The sequence below is a fragment of the Dama dama genome, chromosome 13 (genome assembly GCF_033118175.1).
Source record: "Dama dama isolate Ldn47 chromosome 13, ASM3311817v1, whole genome shotgun sequence".
NCBI lineage: Eukaryota > Metazoa > Chordata > Mammalia > Artiodactyla > Cervidae > Dama > Dama dama.
In genome coordinates this window covers 39,499,860-39,525,616 of record NC_083693.1, presented here as the reverse complement: position 1 = coordinate 39,525,616, position 25,757 = coordinate 39,499,860, and the positions used below count along the sequence as shown (strand labels likewise).

At 41.4% G+C, this 25,757-nt stretch overlaps 1 protein-coding gene across 1 annotated transcript; it reads right to left on the bottom strand.

Annotated features, from left to right (window-relative positions):
• Window positions 1-159: 159 nt before the first annotated feature.
• FBXO22 (F-box protein 22) lies at window positions 160-24,498 on the bottom strand. Its single transcript, XM_061158914.1, has 7 exons — window positions 24,277-24,498; window positions 23,749-23,887; window positions 13,478-13,565; window positions 12,529-12,624; window positions 10,381-10,545; window positions 3,744-3,909; window positions 160-995 (listed from the first exon to the last, which is right to left on the bottom strand). The coding sequence occupies exons 1-7, from the start codon at window positions 24,417-24,419 to the stop codon at window positions 578-580; spliced, it is 1,215 nt and encodes a 404-aa protein (XP_061014897.1). The 5' UTR covers window positions 24,420-24,498; the 3' UTR covers window positions 160-577.
• Between the last annotated feature and the right edge of the window lie 1,259 nt (window positions 24,499-25,757).

The following is a 25,757-nucleotide window of genomic DNA, read 5'->3' as shown; positions in this document are numbered from 1 at the left end:
ATTAGTCTTGGCAATTCATTTGACTAAGCAACTTTATAGAGTACTAAAACAAAACAGTTCTTTAATACTTATCAAGTAAAAAGTCAGTAGTAATTTTGTTACAGCTTCTGAAAAACATGGTGAAACTGTAAAGCAGAGAAAAATTTATCAAGCCATCTGTATAGTTTTCTCTTTTATTAAGGAAGAAAAAAATCTTCATGATTCTGCTGAAAGATCATCTCACACTGCAGAGGTAGTCATGGAATGTCTCAGCTCTCCTTCCACTGATGGATCCTTTCTCAGTCTTTCCATGCAGAAGACTATGTAAAGTCCTGTCACTCAGCCTGGTTCAATAGTCATAATCGGTTCACTTGTGCCTGATGCAAAAGTTCTCAATTCTGGGTCCCCACTACGTTATATACAAAGTTGTCCTCCATCTAATACATTAAAAACTACCAAAAAAACCTTTAGAGTGTCAAAGCTACAAAACAGATACATATAAAGTTTTTGTCTGAAATATACACCTCCCAAGTTTCCATTTTCCAGAAAAGGCAGAACCTGCAAGTTATATATTGTGAAAGCCACTTTACAGGTGGCTTTATTTAGATGACCCAAGATGAATCAGTGCCATTATTGTTGTATAGCTGTGAAATAGATCATTATAGTTAAACTCATTACATTTCTTCAATATAAAGTTCCCAGTGACTATGCGATCACATCCAATTTCTCCATTTCCAAAGAAGCCAAATAAAGGAACACTAGGAAAAAACTTTCTAAATGCATCAGCCTCCACATTCTTCTTGGCTCTGTAATACTGAGAACCCCTGCCGACACATGCAAACATGAAACCAATGGTGTTCTGCTCTGGAATGTTCGCTGCCTTGAGGCGCTGCATTGCAGCGTCCACAGTCTTCTCGTCATTGACATCCTCGTTGAGAAGCACTGTGGCACCCTGGACCTGGTGTCCGCTGAATGACAGTCCGACCACACCAGTGGCATCAATGTCCAGGGGGTTCCTAGGAAATGAAAGGAGAACAGTGGCGACGTGTCATGAAACACAATTCAGATTTATAGTGTAAAAGAAAAGAAAACACCTCCCGATTCTCACTGGTTGAGAAGTGCTGCCTTAATTTACAGTTAGTCTGAGGTGCTCTCTCCCTGATCAGAGGTAAGGTAGAAAGGGTTAAAAATGAAACTACTGAAATTAATACAATCAAGAACGCAGAAGGCAGATCTATGGAGGATAAAGCAATTATTTCTTCAGTCATAGATACAAAGGGGCAGATGCATCACCACAAAGATTTCTAAAATCCAGCCTGAGCTTTAGAAGAGTACAGAGCATCCTTACCTTACCCTCTTCCTTAAAAAGGAATCTTACAACTTTATTCATATATACAATGCTGAAGCTTTTGGTATTATTTACATCTTCAGTACCTTTTTATCCCCTACCTCAGCTTGTCAAATTTTAAAAGAGGTGTGTTAAATATTCAGTCATGGAGGATAATTTTATTAGAACCCATAATTCCAGAGGTTTTAGCTCTCTTCTATTTGGTCCATAAAGAAATAGGTTACACTGCTGTGTCTTATTTATTGCTTTGGGCCAATAATTTAGTTTAATCTGAAGGGAAAAATCATACATTTTCTTTTTGTTTCTACTTACCTGGCATTTTTTAAAATGAAATATTTTATGGTTATTAAAGAAAATATAAACAGTGTTAGTAAAGTTGTAAAGTGTAATATAGTGAACACCCACTGGGGGAAACCAAGTAAGTAGCTTTTTTTTATCAGGCTTAGCAACATCTGAGTCTGTGAACAGGCAGGATTCACTGGGTTAGTAAGAAACTAAGACTTAAAAGGCTTAAGCACTAAGTCCCTTAAGGCTAACCAGTGGCAAAGCAAGTCTCTGAGGGGCAGAATGCATCTTCTGAAGTCTGCTGCTGCCCCTTTAACTTTATTACATTTCCTCTTCGGTATACAATGGCAACAGGTGTCTCCTGCCTGAAAGAATTAGTCATCTTTTTTTAGAGGGAGAGGGGTTTATATCTGGACACCATTAAGATGAATCACTGATATACCCAATGGCTTCCCTTACTCAATGACACAGTGTAAAGACCACATTAATGTGTCACGTAAAAGGTAATGATTGCTGGAGGGTGTATTTCCCCATATTAGGTATAAAGGGTAGATTATATACAGACAGCATGCTAAACTAACTGGCTAGCATCCCAGATGTTACATGTCTGAATGAGTTGGCATTTCAAAGATAAACTGTAAGTTAAATCACCATTGCCATATCTGTATATAGTTTAAAAGACAATAAGGAAGATTAAGCAAGAGGGGAAATAACCCAAAGACAGCTACCGAGAATCAGGTATACTTATGCAGGAAATCCAGTGCTTAGAGTTCAGTGCATCTGGCTTTCCTCCCTTCTTCCTCAAGTTCCAGGGAACTCAATTTCGCATCTGCTTTCCCTGACCTGTCGGTGCTGACAACCAGAAGGGAGATTATGACTGGGATGATTTAAATTGCTCTTAAAGATACTGATCTCTAACAGCCTGTCTCCATGTCACTGCTCTAGGGTCCAAATACTAAAAATGAGTACACAAAGAAACAAATAAGGAGGTTTGCAGGAAATATTTGGGGTCAGAGGGAATGTTTCATTTTCTTCCTTTTGGAAACAGCTGGTATTTATGTCCACTTAATTAGCTGAAACTCAAAATACTACATACTTTCATTGGAAATGGAAAAGTAGTAATGGTTCAAGATAGAAGAGCAAATATTTTTATCTTTGAAAACAGATGCCTTAGTAATAAAATCAAAGATATATATCACTTTTGAACTTGAAAAAGCCTTTCAAAAGATCTAGTATAGTATTTCCTAAAATGTGTTCCAAGTGATATTGCTTATACATGGAATCTGAAAAAATGGTACAAATGAACTGATTTACAAAACAGAAATAGTCATAGATGTAGAAAACAAACAGGGTTATCAAGGGGGAAGCTGAGGAGTATAAACTGGGAGGCTGGGATTGACATATACACACTACTATATATAAAATAGATAAGTATATAGCACAGGGAACCCTGTTCAATACTCTAATGGCCTAAATGGGAAAAGAATCTTGAAAGAGTGGATACATGTATAACTGATTCACTTTGCTGCATACCTGAAACTAACACAACACTGTAAATCAGCTATACTCCAATAAAATTTTTTTTTAAAAATCTAATACAATATTTTAAAAAATGTTTGCTGAATAATACCGGTAGGCCTGCAACAGGTTTCATGTACAAAAGGTTCTGTGGCCAAATGTATTTAAGAACTGCCACAAGTAACAGGATTACCCCTCCCTCTAAAAGATCCAAAGTACTGAGCACAGTACTAGAGGCTCCAAGAAGCTTTACCACAAAGCTGTGCTACTGAACCCCACATTTCCTTTAGAGGAGAACAGAACCAGAGAGCAAGTGATGTGCTGCAGTTTCAGTGACGGAGCCATCAAGGAAACACAATAAACAATGGTGAAAGTCAATTTTAAGGAGAGTGTAAGTCCAACTAAGAATAAACTCTTAAAAGGATAACATATATAAATTTCATTCTTCAAAGATAAGCAGAATTATGTTGTGTAAGCCCTTCAACCTATGTCTACTGCAAAATGGAATGAACTATTAGCAATCCTTTAAACATGATGTTTTAAAAACCCAAAGTAATGTAAAGCTGAGAACATAACCCATCACATGCAGAAGTCAAAAGCACATCAAACATACTTTTCAGAAGTCAGCGATGCCAGGTTGTCCACCTGGCCTCCAGCCAAGATGACATTCATATCACTGAAAGTGCTGACGACTCGCTGCAGATAGTTACTGGCTCCCACCTTACAGCAGTTATAGCCAAACACAAGGACCACACGAAGCTCAGGGTTATCTAAAAGACCTGCAGAAAAACGAAGAGTGACAATTAAAAATGGGAATCTTTAAAAGAAATCCTTAGAAAGGAATTGTGAATTATTTTTCAAAATGAAATGTTATTGCTAATGTCTTATATGCCTAATATGCAACTTAGTGCTTAAGCTGTCAAGTCTTCCATTTTTTTAGCAAGCTCTAACATTACTCAAAACCTTTGCTATAATTAATTTTTAACCATTAAGAAAATTAAATGGCTATTTGAAAATAACATAGTCAACATTCAACACAAATAAGGAAGTAGCTGTGGAACTGAGCGGCACCCCTTGGTGGGCCTGGGTACGAGCCGTCTCCACTCAGGCCGCCTGCTGACACGGAAGGGGACGCTGGTGGACAGAACAGAGTTAGACGCAGGGGGATTTAAGCGTCCAGAGCGGGAGACGGCACGAACCACCTGTAGAGGATTGAGTGTGATCCCCCCACCACGTTCCCAGGAACGAAGAATGGGACCTAACTTGGGAAAAGGGTCTTTGCAGATGTGATTAGGGATCTTGAGATGCGATCATCGGGATTGTCCAGGTAGGCCCTAAATACTACACAAGTATCCTTACTAGAGAAACAGAGGCAGACAGAAGAGGCAATGTGACCTCAGAAGCAGAGACTGGAATGATGCAACCGTAAGGAATGTCAGTGGCACCAGAAGGAGGAAGAGAAAAGAGATCCCCCCCACCCCCACCCCCGGAGCCACCAGAGGAAGCAGCTCCACCAACACTGACTCCAGCCTTCTGTACTGTGACAGAATAAATGGTGCTTTAAGCCACTGAAGTTTGTGATAATTTGTTACAGCAGCCTTAGGAAACAAAAACACCATTAAAATACAGGCCTTATCCACATATTCCAGGAGAGGGAAGGTGGATTAACCATGGGAAACTCATTCCAAAGCAGGGAAATACTCAATTCTGGAGCACTTCTGGGATGTAATTCTGGGATGAAAAGCAGCTACCACTAGAGGGCAGCATAGCCCGGTCAGGAGGCAGGCAGGACTCACATCCCCCACAAGCTCCCAGGCTTTCGTACGTGCCGCTGGCACCTTGTTCATAGACTATCAGTTTGAAATCTGACAAACAGGTGGCTCTGGGACAGGAAAAAGAAAAAAGTCAAACACCTGACCCACATTCGAGCATCCACTGTCTCAGCCACATGACTTCCATCTTCATAGACGTTAAGAGTAAAAGTTGCCTGAGATAAAGCTCATTCAAGCAAACTGGGGTGGGGTGGAGGTGAATGACCAGTTCCTAACACGAAGTAATGACTTCTCTAGGGAGACTGCCTCTGGTCCATTTCTAATTCTCTCCACAGCACATCACTGATTTGGAGAGTAAGAAGGATATTAGTAAAAACCAGTACTTTCAAGACACCATATACCCCAAACCATTACTAAAGTTAGGATCTTTTTCTCCACACAGACCAGGGCAGCAAATTTGCAGAAAACGTTTCTTTTTTTTTTTTCTTCCCAGAATGACTATTTAGAGTCAGAAGAGGCCTGTGGGGTCAACACTGTAGTCTTATTTTACGAATAAGGACTGCTAATCTCAGGAGAGTGACTGGCCCAGGACAACATCTTAGCAGACTAGATCCACATCTCTTGACTCTCAGTTTTCAGTTTTAAGAAACCTAAAGACTTCTAATCTCTCCCCTTCCTAAGCTCTAGACTCTTTTACAGTTGCCGACTAGGCACCGCCCTCATTCAGCCAACGCATACCCAGTGCTTTCAACGTCTTCCTCCAGTGGTCTTGTTCTGTAGCCAACCACACAAACACACACTACTCTAGAAACCAGACTCACTTCCCTCCACCCAACTTAGAGAACAAGTCCACCTAGCCCAGGCTGTCAAGGCAGACAGGTCTGCATCACGTACCGGAAGGAAGGTTCAAACGCCAAGCCACTCAACACTGAGAGGCCTGAGATACACGAGCCTGGGAAGATGACCACCCAGCTCACTTTGAGGTAAATCCCGGCACCGCCTTCAGTCCTGCCTCCTGGTGAAACAAGGGGGTCCCCTACTCAGTACAAGTGTCTCAGGACTTTCAACTCCCAGAAAGCAGGCGGCCGTCTTCTGAGTTCTGATGTGTGCTGGGCAGACGACACGCTCCACCAGTGCTCTCAGCGCACTGTTCCTTGACACCCGGCGTGAGACGGAAGTCACAGCACGTGCCTGAAGGGCACGTGGGCCAGCCACTCCTGCGGCAGCCCTAAACACGGCGACTGCACACACAGCTAGGGACCAGACCTCGCTGGTGTGGATCCTACCACTGTTACTTTAAGGAATCACAGTGTTCATAGAGTGTTCATAGAGTGACATGGTACGAAACAGCTTGAAAAACTCCACCTACTTACCATAAGGGCATGTGGATGCACTAGAATTTATCACAGTTCTCAGAAGACCGGGTAGAGTTCTGCTTCTGTCCTGGCCCGGCAAACCAGCGCCCCACCTCTAGCAAATGCTGACAGTCTGCACCTCCGTACTACCCATGGCCCTGGCAGCACTGTGCCCCTCCTACACGTGCGCCTCAACTCAGAATTCCTCCACTGATGGTTTACATTATCTTTTTTGTAAGCTGCCTTAAATTCATTTTCAAATAAGGCAGAATATAAATTCATTACAGATATGATCAAGCTGGAAGGTTAAAAGGAAAAAACTAAAATCTGGACACCAAGACCAGCATCACATTCAGGAAAGTCAACTATGAAGAACTGTTCCAAAGACTGGCTAGCACTGCCTGCAAAAGCTAGGTCTGTGTGTTCAGATTTCTTTTTAGAGAAACCTCTCCTTGAAGACAGCTCTTTTATGAACCATTTGAAAGTGATATAATCTAAACGCATGTAGAATATCGACAATTACTTTCAATAGGTACACAACAAGCAAGACAGACTTATTGTATAGCACAAGGAACTATGCCCTGGTAGGTCAGCTGGTAAAGAATCCGCCCGCAATGCGGGAGACCTGGGTTCGATCCCTGGGTTGGGAAGATCCCCTGGAGAAGGGAACGGCTGCCCATGGGAGGCACATGCTGGCATCATGTCAGTGTCAACCATGAATAAGCAACATCAGCTGCTGAACCTCCTTCCCCTCCTCTTCCAATTTGTGCCAGTTCCTTTTTCTTCAATCACCATTAAATTACCTGTTCCCAGATTTCCATCTGTGGTTGACACCATTCTCTTGAGCTTCAGACCCACATATTAACTGTCAAATCAATGTTCCCATCTCAGATTCAACATGGCCAACCCAGAACTGGTAATTGGACTCTTCTAACCTGTGTCCCCAACCCAGAACTGGGAGCCTGACTCTTCTAACCTCCGTCCCCGTCTATCCCGTCCCTCCGCGTGCCTGCCGTGGCAGAAACCCAGGGGACAACACTGCCCCCATCCTCATTCTCAGCTCCCAACATGCTAATCCCTCACCCCAACCTCCTGATTCCACCTCGAAACTTCAGCGTGAATCCATCCATGTCTCTACAACTCCACTTGCCACAACCACAACAGCCTTGATCTCCCTGCATCCTCTCCTGTGTCCCTCCAAACTGATCACACCACAGCCAGAGGGGCAGTTTCAGAAGATGTAGCCGGCTGTGTCACTCTCTGCCTAGAGTCCTGGCTTACCGCGGCCCTTATGTCTGTAAAATCCTCAGATCCTCTACAAGGCAGAGCCGGCCCCAGCCTGCCTCCTGGCTCAACCACACTCCCCTACCTTCCATCTCACCATTCTCCAGACTCACTGGAATTCCTTCTACTTCATAAACGAGTCAGTGACTGCACAGCAGTCCTGGAGGTGAGCTGCCAGGCCCTTCCTATTTCCTGTCCTTTGATTTATTTTTGTCAATAACCTGCAAAGCAGGCACAATACTTCTACGATCCACTTCCTGACTCCACATGTGAGGGACCCCCGCCCACTCCAGTTCACTCCTCCTCAGGGCTCTGCCCAAATGTCACTTTCCCAAGACCCCAGGGTGGATTAAGTCCCATGCTTATGTTTCCCAGCACTTCTGTGCGTCTGCTCGGTAACACTCACACATCGGTGTACTGCATTCAAAGTCGGCCTGGCCTGCTGAACCGGGAGCGCCAGGAGGCATCTCCACAGCCCCGCACACGCAGGACTGGCATAGGATCTGCACACGGACAGTTGCCAATAAACCAACACTGGCTTTTACGGAACATGGGTATTTCTGCTTTCACTCCGAAAGAATCAAGTGCTGGCCCATCTACACGTGTATATCTATATATTTTTTTCATTCCAGAGACTATTTTTTAACATGGGGTGGATACCATACAGATCTTAGAACAACCTGTGCCTCTTTAGGGCTTCACTTGTGGTTCAATCAGTAAGGAATCTGCCTGCAATGCAGGAAACTGGAGTTCGATCCTGGGTGGGGAAGACCCCCTGGAGAAGGAAATGGCAACCCACTCCAGTATTCTTGCCTGGGAAATACCATGGATTAAGGAGCCTGGCGGGTTATAGTCCATGGGGTCACGAGAGTCGGACACAACTTAGCGACCAAACCACCACCACGCTTCTTTTAAAAAACATGCTATTTTGGTAAGTTCTTCAAAAAGAACGTAACCAGGGTGTGTGGCCGTGTGTATGTGTGTGTATATTATATACATGTATATTTATATATATAAATATACATCCCAGTACATATGGGATGCTGGGTACTAGGATGCTGGGTCTGATTATGACACACCCTATATACAAGGTCTAGAAGGAATATAATATCTCATGTGAGGTCACTGCCCACAGAGACACTGCCCATCTCGCAGGAGGCTGAGGGGGCTTTGTTTATTCATCACAGGCTTTCCACACACCACTTTCTACTCAGAGCAGCCAAGTCAGCAATGCAGGGGAAGACAGAACACAGCCCGGGCGCCAAATCTGGCCCCCTGCCTTTGCATATAAAGTTTTATTGGAACAAACCTGATTTTTTTTGTGTACTGTCTACAGCTGCTTCTGTGCTCCAGTGGCAGAGTTGAATAGATGCCTAGGCTGTATGACTGGCTAAGCCTGAAACAGTCACTATCTGGCCTTTAGAGAAGGTGTGCCGAGCCTGTGGGACACTTCCAGGAACGGGGTGCCTTCCACGGTCACAGAACATGACTGACGAGCTGCTCCGGGTGTCTGGCTCAGGGGTGCAGGCTGGGACTCTGTGGAGAAGGTATGCCCACATCACAGCCTCCAACCCCTCCTTCCCTGCCCACCTCAAATGCCTCCATCTTCTTGTCCACATACAAGGCAACAGTCCAAACTGAGGAATAGAAAATAGTAATGGGAAAGAATAGAGATTATCATCTCAATCTAGGCAAAGCCTCACTTTCCAGAAGGTCATGAATAGGATGAAAACAATGCCTTGGAATAAGTCAAAACTGTTGACAGCAAAGAGTTCAGGGAAAGGACACCAGTAAAACCACTTCACAGAGCAGAAAAATGTGGGACTCTTTTTCCTGTCTGTTTTCTGATTCCTATACTTAGAGCCACAATGCAAGCAAGGTCTAAAACAAATCGAATAACTATTTGATCATAAAACAGAGGTTACTCCCCGCTCAAGATTTTCAGTCTTTCTTATAAATGGACAAAACTAGGCTTCTAGCTTCAAGCAGTGCTACCAGGAAGACCTCAACCATGGATCCCCAGGCTGCTTTAAAACAGAAGAGAACATGCCCAGGAGGCACCATACTCACTTCTGGACAAAAAAAGAGACAGCACAGAAGAAGAAACCATATGACCTTCAGCAAAAGCACCAAGTCAAAGGCCAAACAAGTTCCTCTAACAAGTTCACCCCGATCAGTTCACCTGCAGAGGTAGGTAAACGGCCTTAACACTGCTTTGCTTGAATAGTTAGTTTAATGCTTACTACATTAAATTAAGCTTTCTCATTAGAGCTTAGAAACTGAGCCAACCCTTTTTATCAACTCTCATGCATGACCTGTCTACATCAGCAAGTTTCCTGCCTGGTATTTCCTAGTAAACCTTTGTCTGATAGACTTTGCTTTAACTTACACTATTTCTAAAACTTATCAAATTCATCACACATTTCTTTCTAATTAGTCGATATTGAACTAACCTGTACCTTCTAGTTTTTTTTTAAACAAATGATTACTATCACAAAAGAGAAATAAAACCTTAAACTTTTCAACTTCAAAAACAAAATAGGACAAAATGATAAGAAAATAAGAGGAAGAAGTCCTTCAAAATTCAGAATTAAATACAAGTTAGTTTATTATCAATGGTGTATTTGTGGAAAATTCATCTCTGGTTCTCGCAGGTTTTAATGTAAGTAAAATAATTTAAAAAGTGGATTTATTCTATCAAAAATATTGCACCAGCCTCTGTTAATCACTAGTTTGAATTATCCATATCTGCAGTAACTTGTACTTGATTCTGACTCTCTCAGGAACAAACAAAATCAATCAACAATATGGGCAATTAGTGGTAAATGTAACAACTTACCAACTTCAGTGAGTTGATGCCTTTCTAGTGTTAATTTCTTTGGATCCTTAATAAAATGAAAGGGCTTTATTTTTATTCCTTCAATTTGAGGAAATAATAGAGCAAAACCAGATTCTCCAATTTCTATTTCCTGAGGTCGATTGCTACGTGATCCTATTGGTGTCACTAGGAAAAAAGTTAAACCATTTTGTGAACAAATACAATGAAGACAGAAGTTTCACCTCATGTAAATTACCCAGCCACACCTACAGCTTAGTCTACTAACATAATCAATAGATAACAGGCCACCACCCAAGTAAAAGTTCCTCAGCTTTCACATTTTTAGGAGTATAAGGTCATGATGCCTACAATTTACTTTCAAACTGTTTAGAAACAAATGTTTTCATAAACACAGGAAAAGCACATGTTTTTCACAATGGTGATCTAGATGAAGGTATATGGGTGTTTATTGTACTATTCTATTATTCTTCCACCTTTTCTATAGATTTGAAGTTTTTCTAAATAAAAAGTTGGGGAGGTAGTAATTACAACTTCACAGCAATTCTACTTGAAAAAAATTTATCACCAATGGCTGTTTTAGAAATAGTCACTAATTGTAGCCTAAGAAAAAGGAACCCAATCAGCTGTCGTGGTGGAAGTGTTGTTGTGACATGTGTGGAACTGGCTCAGAGAAACCACTCAGCTGCAGGGGAACAAGAATCAAGAGCAGGGTGAGGAGTGGGTCCAAGGAAACATAAGATGACAGGTCCCAAATAAGGGAGTTGGAATGATACTCCCTCCCAACATCAAGATCACCTGGGAACTTAGGGGGAAAGATGTGCAAGGCTCTGAGCATGAGAGGAAGGCTTCAGGTAGACTGCTCACCCCTCACTATGGGGTCACAGAGGCAAGAGTGTCGCACAAGAGTGCCTGCCCTCTCTTGTCCCTGACCCCCAACTCAAATTTTAGAGTTTCTATTTGGTCATGCTTTGAGGAAGTCACAGCGGGCAGCAGGGAGAGGCCCAACGAAATTAGGTAACAACTCAAAGTTGTTTCTATAGAGGCATTTGATAATAACTAATAATGGATAACTAGATCACTCATTTAAGGAAAAATTAAGAGTGAAAAGAAAATCAGTCACTGCCATCATTTTTTCAATCCAATGAGAAACAAACTTTGTGATGAAGGGGCTGATATAATAATACAGGGGTAGGAGCTAATTGCAGGCGAGATGAAACAGTCCCCATCAACCATTTACTTACCCTTACTTGCCTGTAAACACTTGAAATCTTTTGTACTTCCTTGCACAGCACTTAATATACAATCAAAAGTCTTTCAGTGAAGATTAAAAATGCCAATTATGGAGTACTACTGAGTGCAACAAAGTAAAGGATCATAGCTAACATTTACTCACTGCTTACTGTGTATCTCTATTCTAAATACTGCACGTGTACAATTCACTGACTCCTCAAACTCTCCGCGAAAGGTACTGTCAATCACCCCCATGTCAGACAGGGGGAAACTGAAGCTCCATGAGGTCATCGAACTCGCTCAAAGTCATGCAGACACTAGAGTGGTACAGCTGGGATTTCCACCCAGGGATCGGAGCCACTGCACCATGATGGCCTCAACAGGCTCTCACTCCCCCACTAGCTAGAGAACAGAGTCAAAAATAATTACAGCAGCAAAAATTCACCAGGAGCAAACCTAGAAAGAGAAAACTTCATGCTATAAGCTTCAAATAGCGGCAGCCAAGGAGAAAAAGAGAAGTATCTGAGGAAGGTCGAAGGCAGCTCCTGATGAGGCCAACCTCACCTCCACCCACCAGAAACAGTTCTGGCTGAGGTGCCAGGAGTGAGAATTCTCACTAATACTTTCTAATTTGTAGAGAGGAGGAATGAGATCTTTGTCTTCCTCTGAATGGCTACTGGAAAGATATGAATTATTAGTACATGTGGCTTATATGGACAACCCTGAGATTTGAAATATTAACCACAATAACCTAAGGAACATGAATGTAAGTCAAATATAACTTGAAGGTATATAAGACCAACTTTACTGTACTTTCAATGGCCAAAAACATAAATCTGCTTTAAGCTACAAATAACCCACCAATCCATAGGACCCCATATGAATGAAAGGCAGGAAATCAAGTTGGTATTCTCTCACCTACAATTCCTGGGGTCACAATCCCAAGGACTTGGCATTGTTTTGGGAAGAGCTTCTCAAGGGCAAACGCTGCTTCCATAGTAGTTCTTTTCCTGGCTGCAATAATATAGAAGAAGATTATCCAGGTCATCCATTTAAGGTCAAATTTGATGAGGAAAATAAAAGCAAATATTAAATAAAGTTTAAGTCACTTTACACTAGAACACATTACAAGGACATCTAAAAGCTTTGACTGAAAACAAAAGTAGTATTTTGTTGTTGTTATGAGTCCCTGTTTTATATGTTATATTCTAAATTTGACCTTCAGCATTGCCAGTTTGCCCCTTTTCCACTTGTTCACACACTGCTTTTGCCTCAATGACATCAGCAGTAGCAGCTGAATTTCAGATTTACTATTCTTTCTGTTAAGCTGATACGAAATCATGACTTTTCTACAGCAGAGTCATCTGGAATCAAGTCACACAATGATAATCCACTAAGTCGTAACTCTGGGGGCCAGTGTGCCCATCATGGGACATGGTCTGCTTCTTCCCTTAGCAAGCCAAGAAGAATGCACAGTACTGACAGAGAACTTTGGCAAATAGTCATCCAACAGAATAAAGGGCTTGAATAGCCAAAGACAAACATTCTGTTTTAATAGTAAAAGACAAATGCCTGCACATGCAAGTATTTCAAAATGAGAAAACACCTTTCCAAAGAACTTGTGTCAACTGTACCACAAGGTTTACAATCTCTGGATAGAATCTCTGAATCTTGAGATTGCAAGGTTTGCAATCTCTGAAGCAAACGGTTCCTCAAAAGTTCAAAGACACTATATTCAGGCATTCTTCAGGGAGCAGGCGCACAGCCTCAGAAAGTCAGTAACTCTCAGGATGAAAACAGCACTTATCTCCAAACAGAGGTACATAAGGAAGCAAAAGAATCCAAAACTTTTTCCTTTGATACTCACCTCTCTTATGGCCACGACACTCCTCCAGATTAATGAAATTTTCTGAATCAGCCATGTAAAGAACTGTCTGTGGTAATATATGGACATTCTGCAAAGAAAAAAGAAAACAAAACAGAATTTGATCACACAAATCTACAAATGCTTTTGTGGAGCCCTAAAGTTCTGCCCTGACCCGAACTGCTGTGGCCCTACCTTTCTTCAGGTGTTCTGAGTCCATCTACTCATTCATTTTTCACTTATGCTCTTTCATTTTCAGTTCATTCATTTGTTGAACATATATTATTTCTTCAGGTCACATTCATTCCAGCCTGACTGAAGAAGTTCATTTTCACAATAATTTAAGCTCTTAGACAAAAACATTACACACCAGCAAAAGATCCCACTGGCTTTATATGAACAGGTATCACAGCAATGGAAACATCTCAGCAACAGAGAAAAGGTATACAGACTTGTATCACTCCTCTTTTCTTTGCCAAATTAAATAATCCAGGCCTTCATTTCTGGCTTGCTAACTAGTTTCCTACAGGAATCTATCTCTCACCATTATCTGGACAAGCTCACTTCTGTATTTATTCTTCTGCAGCTTTCTTCCTTTTGCTGAAGATTGTTTCTCCTTAGAAAGAGCTAAGTGCCACACTCTTCATAAAACCTTTTCCTAGACTTCCTAAGGACATCTGACCTCATATATGACATCCCTGACATCCCAGTCATTCTTACTTGTGCCTTACCTCTTACAAGGGACAGCTGTAAGCCCTTACAACCTTGGCTTATTCAGACTCATATTTTCCACCAAAATACATATAGCAGACAAGTGGCAAAGCAGCTCAACTAAATGAAAAAGGTGTACATAGTTTTCCTCCTAAGCTGGTTACTTTCAAAGATTTTTACTATCAAAATAGAAGGAAGAAGATAGCATTCAGTGAAGCCTCAATAGGAGTTAAATGAAAAAGAAATGGTAATCTGGGAAAGTTAAGTTGTTTTGGAGTAGATTCCATATAGACAAACTCATGAAAGATACTGAGACAATGATGACCCTGTAGTGGCCTCAGGGCTGAATAATAAACTATGGATATAGTTTCCATGGTCCACAAGGCATCTTCAAGGAATATAATTTAGGGAGGAGGGGGCAAGATAACAGTAATAAGACCTTCAGCCCACATCCTACTGCAGACACTCCAAATTTACAATTATTTACAGAGAAACTGCTGATGGGAACAACCTCAAGACTAATGGAAAAAAATTTCCACCACTGAAGACATACAGCAGGAATCACCATGAGAAGGCAGAAGGGGGAAAGTGGAGATACAGTATAGCGTAGACCACACCCTGAACAGGCAACCTAGAAATGTGAGGCTAATCACAACTGCAGAGGCTGTCCCCAAGGAGTAAGGGATCTGAGCCCCACATTGGACCCCCAGCCCATCGGTCCTACAACCAGGAAGATGAGGCGCCAGAACATCTGGCTTTGAAGGCCAGGAGGGCTTGTGGACAGAAGAGCCAGAGGGCTGGAGGAAGCAGAGACTCTATTCAGAAAGGGTGCACACAAAATCCCATATGCTGAGTCCAAGCTCAGAGGCAGTAATTTGAAAGGAGCCTCGGTCAGATCTTGGAGAGCCTCCTGGAAAAGCAAGAGGCAACTGGGACCCCCCTCTAGGGACAGAGATGCCAGCAGCAGCCATTCTGGGGAGCTTGTTCTACCAGGAGGACCCTGATGCCACTAGCACCTCTGTGGAGTTCTTCCTCTAGCCTATTAGTGCCATGGGCTTACCTACCTACCAGCCCTGGTCCTCCCTCGGCCACAAAGCCAACTTCACTGGACCCCAACCCCCACCCGCCAGCAGCTGGCAGCCTCCACATGAGCTCCTGGCAGCCAGCGGGGCTTGGGGGCCAGCCCTGCCTACCAGGACACCCACAGCAGTCAGCTCTGCCACAAGAGATGAGCCCTTGCAGCCCACATTAGGGGTACTCCTAAAGGACACAGCTCTGGTGATCAGGGAGAACTGTGCTCTTGGACCCCCTAGGACATCTCCTGCTTCTCCAAGATCAGGAAGCATAACTGACCTACCTGATTTATAAAGAAATAAAAACAGAAAATCAGGAAAAATGACAGAGGAGTATGTTCCAGATGAAGGAACAAAACAAAATCCCAGAGGGAGAACTAAGTGAAATGAGATAAGCAATCTACCTGATGGAGTTTGAGGCAGTGATCGTAAAGATGCTCAATGAACTCAGGAAAAGAATGAACACAGTGAGAAGCTTAACAGTGAGTTATAAAGAACCAGATCTGAGAAATACAGCAGCTGAGATAAATTTAGCTACACTAGAAGGAATCAACAGTTGATCAGACGATACAGAGAAATGGATGAGTGAAGTGAAAAAGTAACAGAAACAACTCAAGCTGAAAAGAAAAAGAAAAAAATCTTAAATAATAGTAGTTTAAAAAATCTCTGCGTTAACATCAAGAGTACTAACATTCATATTATAGGAATCCCAGAAGTTGAGGAGAGAGAAGGTGACAAGAGAAGTTACTAGAAGAATAATAGCTAAAAACTTCCTTAACCTGGGAAAGGAATATCCAGATCCAGAAAGCACAGATCCCAAACAAGAAGAACTCAGAGAAGTCCATACCAAGGCACACTATAATTCAAATGGCAAAACTTAAAGATAAAGCAAGACTCTTAAAAGCAGCAAGAGAAAAACAACTAGTTATGTACAAGGGAACTCCCATAACACTGTCAGTTGACTTTTCAGCAAAAATTTTGCAGGGCAGAAGGAAGCAGCAAAATATGTTCAATGTGATGAAAGGAAAAAACCCACAATCAGGAATAGTCTATTCGGCAAGGCTATCATTCAGATTTGAAAGAGCAATAAAGAGTTTCACCGACAAGCAAAACCTGAGTTCAGCACCTCTAAGTAGACTTTACAAAAAATATTTAAGAAACTTCTCTAAACAGAAAAGAAAAACACCTCACCTGGAAATATAAAAATCTAGGAGGAAAGTTAAAAGACAAAAGTATAGTAAAATCATCAATATCCACAAAAAGTTGTTAAGGGATACAGAAACCAAAAAAAGGCAAATATGATGTCAAAAACAAGAAAGCGTGGGGGTGGATGCAGGTTTGTTTGAATGTGTTCAAACTTAAGAATCACCACCTTAAAATAATCACACACACAGAGAGAACAAAGGAATCCAAACTTAACACTAAAGATAGTCATGAAATCACAAGGGAAGCAAGCAAAAGAAGGAAAAAAAGAATTAAAAAACAATCAGAAAACAGTAAACAGGAACAAGTACATACTTAATCTGTTATTACTTTCAATGTAAATGAACTAAATGCTCCAATCAAAAGACACAGACTGGCCGAATGGGTAAAAAAAATAAGACCCATATATATGCTGTCTACAAGAAACTCACTTCAGATCTAAAGACACACACAGATAGTAAGGGGATGGAAAAAAAAGTGTTCCATGGAAATGAATATGAAAAGCAAGATAGGTAGCACTACTTTGATAAAAAGTTTGACCCAACAAGATATGACAGTTGTAAATATATATGCACCCAAAAAGAGAACACCTAAATACATAAAGAAAACAGAAACAAAGGGAGAAAGTGCCAGTAACACAATAGTAGTGGGGAACTTTAACACCCCACTTATATCAATTAACAGATTATCCAGAGAGAAAATCAACAGCAAACACTGGCCTTGAACAATACATTAGGACACACAGACTCAATAGATATAACATATAGAACAGTCCATCCAAAACCAGCAGAATACACATTATTTTCAAGTGTACATGGAACTTTCTCAAGGATGGATAAAATGCTAGGCCACAGAACAAGTCTCAATAAATTTAAGAAGTCAGAAATCATATCAAGAATCTTTTCTGACCACAACACTATGAGACTAGAAATTAACCACACACACAAAAAAAAAAAACAACAAAGCACTGGTAGGCCAAACCATATGCAACGAAGTAACCAATGGGCAACTGAAGAAATCAAAAACCTGGTGACAAAAGAAAATGTAAACACAGCCCAAAACCTATGGAATGCAGCAAAAATGATTCTAAGAGATAAGTGTATAGCAATGCAAGCCTACCTCAGAATACAAGAAAAATCACAATTTAAAAACCCAATACAACTCCTAAATGAACTAGAAAAAGAACACAAAAAAAACCCAAAGTTAGTAGAAGAAATCATTAAGCTCAGAGCAGAAATAAATGAAATAAAGACAGTAAAACAGTAAAAAAAGGTCAAAGAAACTAAGAGCTGGTTCTGTGAAAAGATAAAACTTACAAAACCTTTAGCCAGACTCATCAAGCAAAAGAGCCCAAATCAATAAAACAAAACGAACAAGGAGATATTACAACTGATACCAGAGAAATACAAAAGATTCAAAGAGATTACTATGAACAATTATACACCAACAAGATAAACACCTAGAAGAAAGGGATAAACTTCTAACAACATACAGTCTCCCAAGAGTGAATCAGAAAGAAACAGAAAATATGAACAAACCAATTACTGACAATGAAACTGAATCAGTAATTTTAAAACTCCCAACAGACAAAAGTTCAGGACCATAGAGCTTCACGGGTGAATTCTATACCAATCATTTAGAGTTAACACATATCCTACACAAATTATTCCCTAAAAATGAAGAGGAAGAACTGCTTCCAAACTCATTCTTATGACATATACTCTGTACCAAAACCAGATAAAGACACCACAAAAAAGGAAAATTACAAGCCAGTATCTCTGATGAACAAAGATTCAAAACTCCTTTAAAAAAAATCAGCACATCAAATTCAATAATACTTTAATAAAAGAGTCATGCACATGATCAAGTGGAATTTATCCCAGGGATGCAAGGATACTTCAATATATGCAAATCAGTCCATGGAATACACCACATTAACAAAATGAAGAATAAATACCTAATCATCTCAATAAATGAGGAAAAAGTTTTGACAATATTCAGTATCTATTTATGAAAATAACTGCACAAACTGGAGATAGAACACACATCTACATAATAAAGATCATATAGGACAAAAATCACAGCTAAAATCACACTCAATAGTGCAAAGCTGAAAGAAAACATTTCATAAGATAAGGAAAAAGACAAAGATGCCCACTCTTGCCACTTACTCTCAACATAGTGTTGCAAATTCTAGCCATGGTAATCAGACAAGAAAAAGAAACAAAAGGATACAAATTTGAAAGGAAGAAGTAAAACTGTCACTGCAGATAACACAATACTTCATATAGAAAACCCTAAAGACACTACCAAAAAACTATTACAGTTATTAAATGAATTCAGTAAAGTTGCAGGATCCAAAATTAATATATAGAAATTTGTTGTGTTTGTTTTTTTGTTGTTGTTGTGTTTCTATACACTAACAATGAACTATCAGAAAGAGAAAGAAAGAAGATAATCCCATCTACATTAAAAAAAAAAAAAACAAAAATTAGGAATAAAATAACCAAGAGATAAAGGACCTACACTCAGGAAATCTTAAGACACTGATGAAAGAAACTGAAGGTGACACAAATGGAACAATATACTGTGGTCATCAACTGGAAGAATATTGTGAAAACAACTATGTACCCCAATGTAATCTACACGTTCAATGCAATCCCTACTAAAATATCAATGGCATTTTCACAAAACCACAACAAATAATCCTAAAATTTATTTTGATTACTGTAATATAGTTTGAAATCATGGAACATGATATCTCCACCCTTGCTCTTTTTTCTCAAGGTTGTTTTGGCTATTCAGGGTCTTTTGTGTTTCCATACAAATTTTAGAGGCTAAAATCAGAACTATCATATGACCAGCAATTCCACCTCTGGGTATTTTTCTGAAGGAGAAAAAAAAAAAAAATACTAGTTTGATAAGATACATGCACTGCAGCATTATTTACAATAGCCAAGATATGGAAGCAACCTAAGTGCTCACAAATACATGAATGGATAAAAATGTGGTACACTTGTACCTAGACAGCATATTAAAAAGCAGAGATACCACTTTGCCAACAAAGATCTGTATAGTCAAAGCTATGGTTTTTCGGGTAGTCATGTATGGATGTGAGGATTGGACCATAAGAAAGGCTGGGTGCAGAAAAATTGATGGTTTCCAATTGTGGTGCTGGAGAAGTCCAAGTTCCTTGCACTGCAGAGATCAAACCAATCAATCCTAAAGGAAATTAACCCTGAAGATTCACTGGAAGGACTGCTGCTGAAGTTGAATCTACAACACTTTGGTCACCTGATGTGCAGAGCCTATTCACCAGAAAAGATCCTGATGCTGGGAAAGACTAAAGGCAAAAGAAGGGAGCAGCAGAGGATGAGTTGGTTAGACAGTATCACCGACTCAATGGACATGCATCTGAGCAAACACCAGGAGACAGTGAAGGGCAGGGGAGCCTGGTGTGCAGTAGTCAACGGGGTCACAAAGAGTCAGACACATGTTAGTGACTGAACAACAACAAACAACATTACTTACATGATGGAATATTATTTAGTCATTAAAATATATATATATATGTAATCTTGCTGTTTGTGATGACATGGATGGACCGAGAGGACATAAGGCTAAGTAAAATAAGTCAGACAGAGAAAGGCAAATATATGATTTCACTTATGTGTGGAATCTAAAAAAACAAAACAAATGAACAAACAACAAATCAGAAAGAGTCATAGACACAGAGAATAAAGAGGCAGTTGTCACTGGAGAGAGAAGTTGGGAGATGAGTAAAACAGGTAAGGGAGATTAAGAGGTACAACCTCCCTGTTACAAAATAAATGAGTCCTGGGGTTGAAATGTACAGTATGGGGAATATGACCGGTATTATAACTTTGCATGGTAACAGGTGATAGCTAAACATATAATGATCATTTTGTAGCGTACAGAAATACTGTATCACTATGTTGTGCATCTGAAACTAACAGTGTAAATCGTAGTGTAAATCAATTATACTTAAAACTTAAATAATTTCATGAACAAAACCAGACACACAAATACAAATGTATTTTAGTTGCCAACATTTAAAACTCCCACAGAATATTTACATAAAATGTAGATTTCTTTTGAAAAAGTAGACACTCTGGCAATACTTATTAGACACCATTCTCCCTGACAAAGGCCAAGGAGAAGCAAGTGCGACCTGGTCTGCCTCACCCTACCACTCTCCAGGATGTTACACCGAGTCGCCCAACCCACCTGAGTTAGTAACCCACCTGACTAACTCTGGAGTCATCTGAGTTTGTGATGCCCACTATAGTGAGTACAGGGGAGAGAACTCAAGAGATGTGAGATTTAGGTGAGACTCTGCCATAAATCAGCAGAATAACCCTTGGTGCTTAGGCCCTGCATTTCTTATTCTTAAAGTCTGGAAGTCTAGACCCGATTCTGGTACACCCTGAGAAGCAACTGCTCAATTTTCATTCCCAAGTCTCACTAAAGAAGTAACAATGGCAATCCTCAACATGAAATGTTCCCAAAGCACAACAGAAGACAACTAGAACCTCATTTAAAAACAATTCCAAATGACAAAATGTTTTATAAAAATTTCAGTGGATTTTAAAATATTTATAGTTAAAAAGCTAAATCAACTTTCTTTATGGCTGTAAGGTATCATGTCTACTAGATAATTTGGCAAACACAAAAAAACCCCAGCATGAATGATTTAGATAAGATTACATTTTTGTCTCCACACTAGTATTCTACAATGTATAAATATCTTTAAGGGTATTAGTAGATGAATTTCAGTAATGATATTAATAAAGAATAATAATTTCAATTATTAAAAATATTATATTCCTGGTACTGAAGGTAAACCTACATGTGTTACCTTTTCATTATTTAATTCTTACAACAATTCTGTAAGAGTGTAAATAGTATCATTTTGTTTTCACTTTACAGGCTCAGAGAGTTTATGTAACATTTTCAAAGTCACACAGCTATTTTATATATATATGTATATATAAATATATATAAACATGTATATGTGCCAAAGCTGGGTTCACAACTAAGTCTGCCTAGCTTTAACAGCCATTACAAATCATAAACTTTTAAAGTTAAATAGAAACAATACCTGCAGTGGTAAAAACTTGAAGAAAAGAAAAATAGAAAAGTTTTTATAAATACCACCACCACACACACACACACACACACACACACACACACTTCTACCCCCAAAAGAAACTTTTGCTAGCATTTTGGCTTATTTCTTTTCTATTTTCCATTTTTGCTTTTAATAACTTATATTAAATGTATAATTTTAAATAGGACTGGGGGTCGAAATATTTGGGTTTAAGTATTAGCTATTGGCATTTTCATGTGACAATAAGCAATAGAGACCCTTCAGAACCCATCCCTGCAAAACCATGTGACAAGGGAAGCAGGTAATAGGAAGGTTCTAAATAGCATTTTCATAATAGTGAAAATCTGGATACATAAAATACCCAATCCTAAAAGATGATGCTGTGAAAGTGCTGCACTCAATATGCCAGCAAATTTGGAAAACCCAGCAATGGCCACAGGACTGGAAAAGGTCAGTTTTCATTCCAAGCCCAAAGAAAGGCAATGCCAAAGAATGCTCAAACTACTGCACAATTGCACTCATCTCACATGCGAGTAAAGTAATGCTCAAAATTCTCCAAGCCAGGCTTCAACAGTATGTGAACCGTGAACTTCCAGATGTTCAAGCTAGATTTAGAAAAGGCAGAGGAATCAGAGATCAAATTGCCAACATCCACTGGATCATCGAAAAAGCAAGAGAGTTCCAGAAAAACATCTACTCCTGCTTTACTGACTATGCCAAAGCCTTTGACTGTGTTGATGACAACAAACTGTAGAAAATACTTAAAGAGATGGGAATACCAGACCACCTGACCTGCCTCCTGAGAAATCTGTATGCACGTCAGGAAGCAACAGTTAGACCAGACAAGGTTCCAAATTGGGAAAGGAGTACATCAAGGCTGTTATATTGTCACCCTGCTTATTTAACTTACATGCCGAGTGTATCATGAGAAATGCTTGGCTGGGTTAAGCACAAGCTGGAATCAAGATTGACAGGAGAAATATCAATAACCTCAGATATGCAGATGACACCACACTTATGAAAGAAAGTGAAGAAGAATTAAAGAGCCTCTTGATGAAACTGAAAGAGGAGAGTGAAAAAGTTGGTTTAAAACTCAACACTCAGGAAACCAAGATCATGGCATCTGGTCCCATCACTTCATGGCAAACAGATGGGGGAAACAATGGAAACAGTGACAGACTTCATTTTTTTGGACTCCAAGATCACTGCAGATGGTGACTGCAGCCATGAAATTAAAAGACACTTGCTCCTTGGAAGAAAAGCTATGACCAACCTAGACAGCATATTAAAAAGCAGAGACATTACTCTGCAACAAAGGTTGCAAAAGGTTGCAAAAAACAAAGGTCTGTCTAGTGAAAGCTATGGTTTTTCCAGTGGTCATGTATGGATGTAAGAGTTGGACTATAAAGGAAGCTGAGAGCTTAAGAATTGATGCTTTTGAACTGTGGTGTTGGAGAAGACTCTTGAGAATCCCTTGGACTCCAAGGAGATCAAACCAGTCAATCCTGAAGGAAATGAGTCCTGAATATTGGAAGGACTAATGCTGAAGCTGAAACTCCAATTACTTTGGCCACCTGATGCGAAGAACTGAGTCACTGGAAAAGACCCTGATGCTGGGAAAGATTGAAGGTGGGAGGAAAAGGGGGTGACAGAGGATGAGATGGTTGGTTGGCATCGCCGACTCAACGGACATGAGTTTGAGCAAGCTCCGGGAGCTGGTGATGGACAGGGAGGCCTGGAGTGTTGCAGTCCACGGGATCGCAAAAAGTCGGACATGACTGAGCAACAGAACTGAACTGAAAACGCCCAACAGGTGAAGAATTGTCAAAGATGTGTCATGGCACATCCTTACAATGCCTGTGTGCAAGCTAAGTCGCTTCAGTCGTGTCCGACTCTTGCGACCCCGTAGACTGTAGGCCGCCAGTCTATCCATGGGATTCTCCAGGTAAGAAGTGGAGTGAGCAGTTGCCATTTCCTCCTCGAAGGGATCTTCCCAACCCAGGGATCGAACCCAGGTCTCCCTCATTGTAGGCGGTCTACTTACCCTCTGAGCCACCAGGGAAGTCAGGCCATATACGAATTGTTTTAAAATATTTAGTTCTCAACGACTGATCCACCAATCTTGCAAAGGACTGTACGCGACACCCCTTACTTGCCTCAAGCTCTTCGGCTACCACGCGGACCAGGCAATGCTGCGCCAGATGGCAGGGATCCGCCGAGAGCGCGGAGATCCAGGTCACATTCCGATGGGTCCGCAACACTCTGCGCACACACTCCCTCCATAAGCGGCACACGCTGGAGACGCACACGCACAAAGGACTGTAAACGGACGTTCACTTCTCTTTCTCCCGCAGCTCTTTACAGACCTCCCTCCGCTCCCCACCACACATAACCTCAACAGCAGGAGATTGCTAAGGGATCCCGAGTCCCTGGGACGGCCAGACGTCTGGCACCGGTTCGGAGGCAGAGCTGGGGGCGGAGAAAACCTTAGGGGGAAACTGGCTCCTCTGGGAAGGGTCCCCGGGAGCACTACAGCAGGTAATGCTGGGGTATGGGAGCGCCACCAGGGGACAGGGGTTCCGGAGCCGGGGTCAGCCCTGGGTCCCGACGGTATCCGCCCACCCGCCAGCCCAGCAAGCCCGAGGCAAGCCCCGAGGTCAGCTTCCCGCCTCCTCTGCCCTCACCCGGCCACCCGCAGCAACGCCTTAGCGGGCAGGAAGGTGAAGACACGCTCCACCACCTCCGCTAGGTTACTCAGCACGAAGGTGCTTCGCGGATCTGCGGAGGAGGAGCCGCAGCAATCGCCACCGCCGCCCACCCGCTCCATGCCTCACCAACCCCACCGGGAAACAGTACGGCGGCTCGGAGGGAGCGGCTTAGACAGGGCCCTCGGCGCACTGAGCAGGCGCGCGCTCCACTTCCGGCCGATACGGGGAGGCGGAACCGCTGCGGGGAAGTCCAAGTGACTGCAGGCTAATACGTTTCCGGCGCTGGCCTTGGATGGCAGGCAGGTGTTTGGGAGGGGAGCTTGGTGGACTTAATAGGCCATGGGGTAGCAGAGTCGGACAGGGCTGAGCGGCTAAGCAGAGCGCACACAGTCACGCGTCCTGTAATTCTCCTGGGACTTAACCGGAGGCATCACGCAGTCCAACCAGATCCACCTCATTCTGTGCCGCTCACTGCACTTGTAGGCGTATTTCCAAGTATTCATGAATTTCATGAATTCACGTATTTCATGAATTCTTGGGAGTCAGACTAGAGAGTGTTGTATCGGTCTTTACAGTCCCAATTTTTTTTTTACAGTCAGTTAACAAGAGCATGAGTCTGATTTTTGAGCAGATAGTATATGCTTTTAAAAGTGTGAAAATCAATACCTTTATTCAACATCGTGTAGCCCTCAAGTTCTGAACCTGTAAATCGGCTTAGAGAGTATCTACCACTGCTGTGAAAGCACGCCCCAAACAGCACTAGTTCCCCGCCTATAGCATCAGATTCACCTGGGAAATACTCAGCTTGGCGCGTTCTCCGTCCCCACCCCAGGCTTACTATGTGGGCTGGGGCCCAGCAGTTAGAATTTTAGCTTTACTGTGATTTAAACTTACCCCTGATACAAGTTCAAGTTGAGAACCACAGACAGAAAAATGTAAGCACAGCAGATACTGCTGTCTCCCCAGGGAACACCCACTCCTCCTGTAGCTTCCTTTGCTAACAAGGCCCTGATCTGGTGCCCAGCTCTTGACTGGTAAATGTGGTTAAGTCTAAAAAAAGCAGGTCTCAAACATTTTGACTTCAAGACTGCTTCACATTCTTAAATAACTGACAAGGCCAAAGAACTTCTTTACCTGGGTTATAACTATATTTATCATACTAATTCACTTAAAATAGTTCATCACACAGAGTAACTTAAGAAAAAATAACCTTACCAGATCTCCACCCTACTCCCCAATATTGCATACAGTAGCATCTTTACAGCTTATAAACCTCTAACTTCTGGCTTAGTAGAAGACAGCTGGATCTGCTTCTGAATTCAGTCTGTTCAATATCATGTCTGTCACATCATGTGGCCTATGGAAAACTCCACTGTACACTTGTGAGAGAATGAGAGTGAAAATATCAAATAATGGTTTAGTGTTGCTTTGACGTTAAAAACCTCCTAAAAGGGTCT

What these genes read in the sequence shown, in the direction of transcription:
- FBXO22 (XM_061158914.1), bottom strand. Translation starts at nt 24,419, where the DNA reads ATGGAGCGGGTGGGCGGCGGTGGCGATTGCTGCGGCTCCTCCTCCGCA. An exon ending in GCGTTGCTGCGGGTGGCCGG is followed by an intron (nt 23,888 to 24,276) that starts GTGAGGGCAGAG and finishes GTGCGTCTCCAG; the next exon opens with CGTGTGCCGCTTATGGAGGG. An exon ending in GCATCAACTCACTGAAGTTG is followed by an intron (nt 3,910 to 10,380) that starts GTAAGTTGTTAC and finishes GTTTTTCTGCAG; the next exon opens with GTCTTTTAGATAACCCTGAG.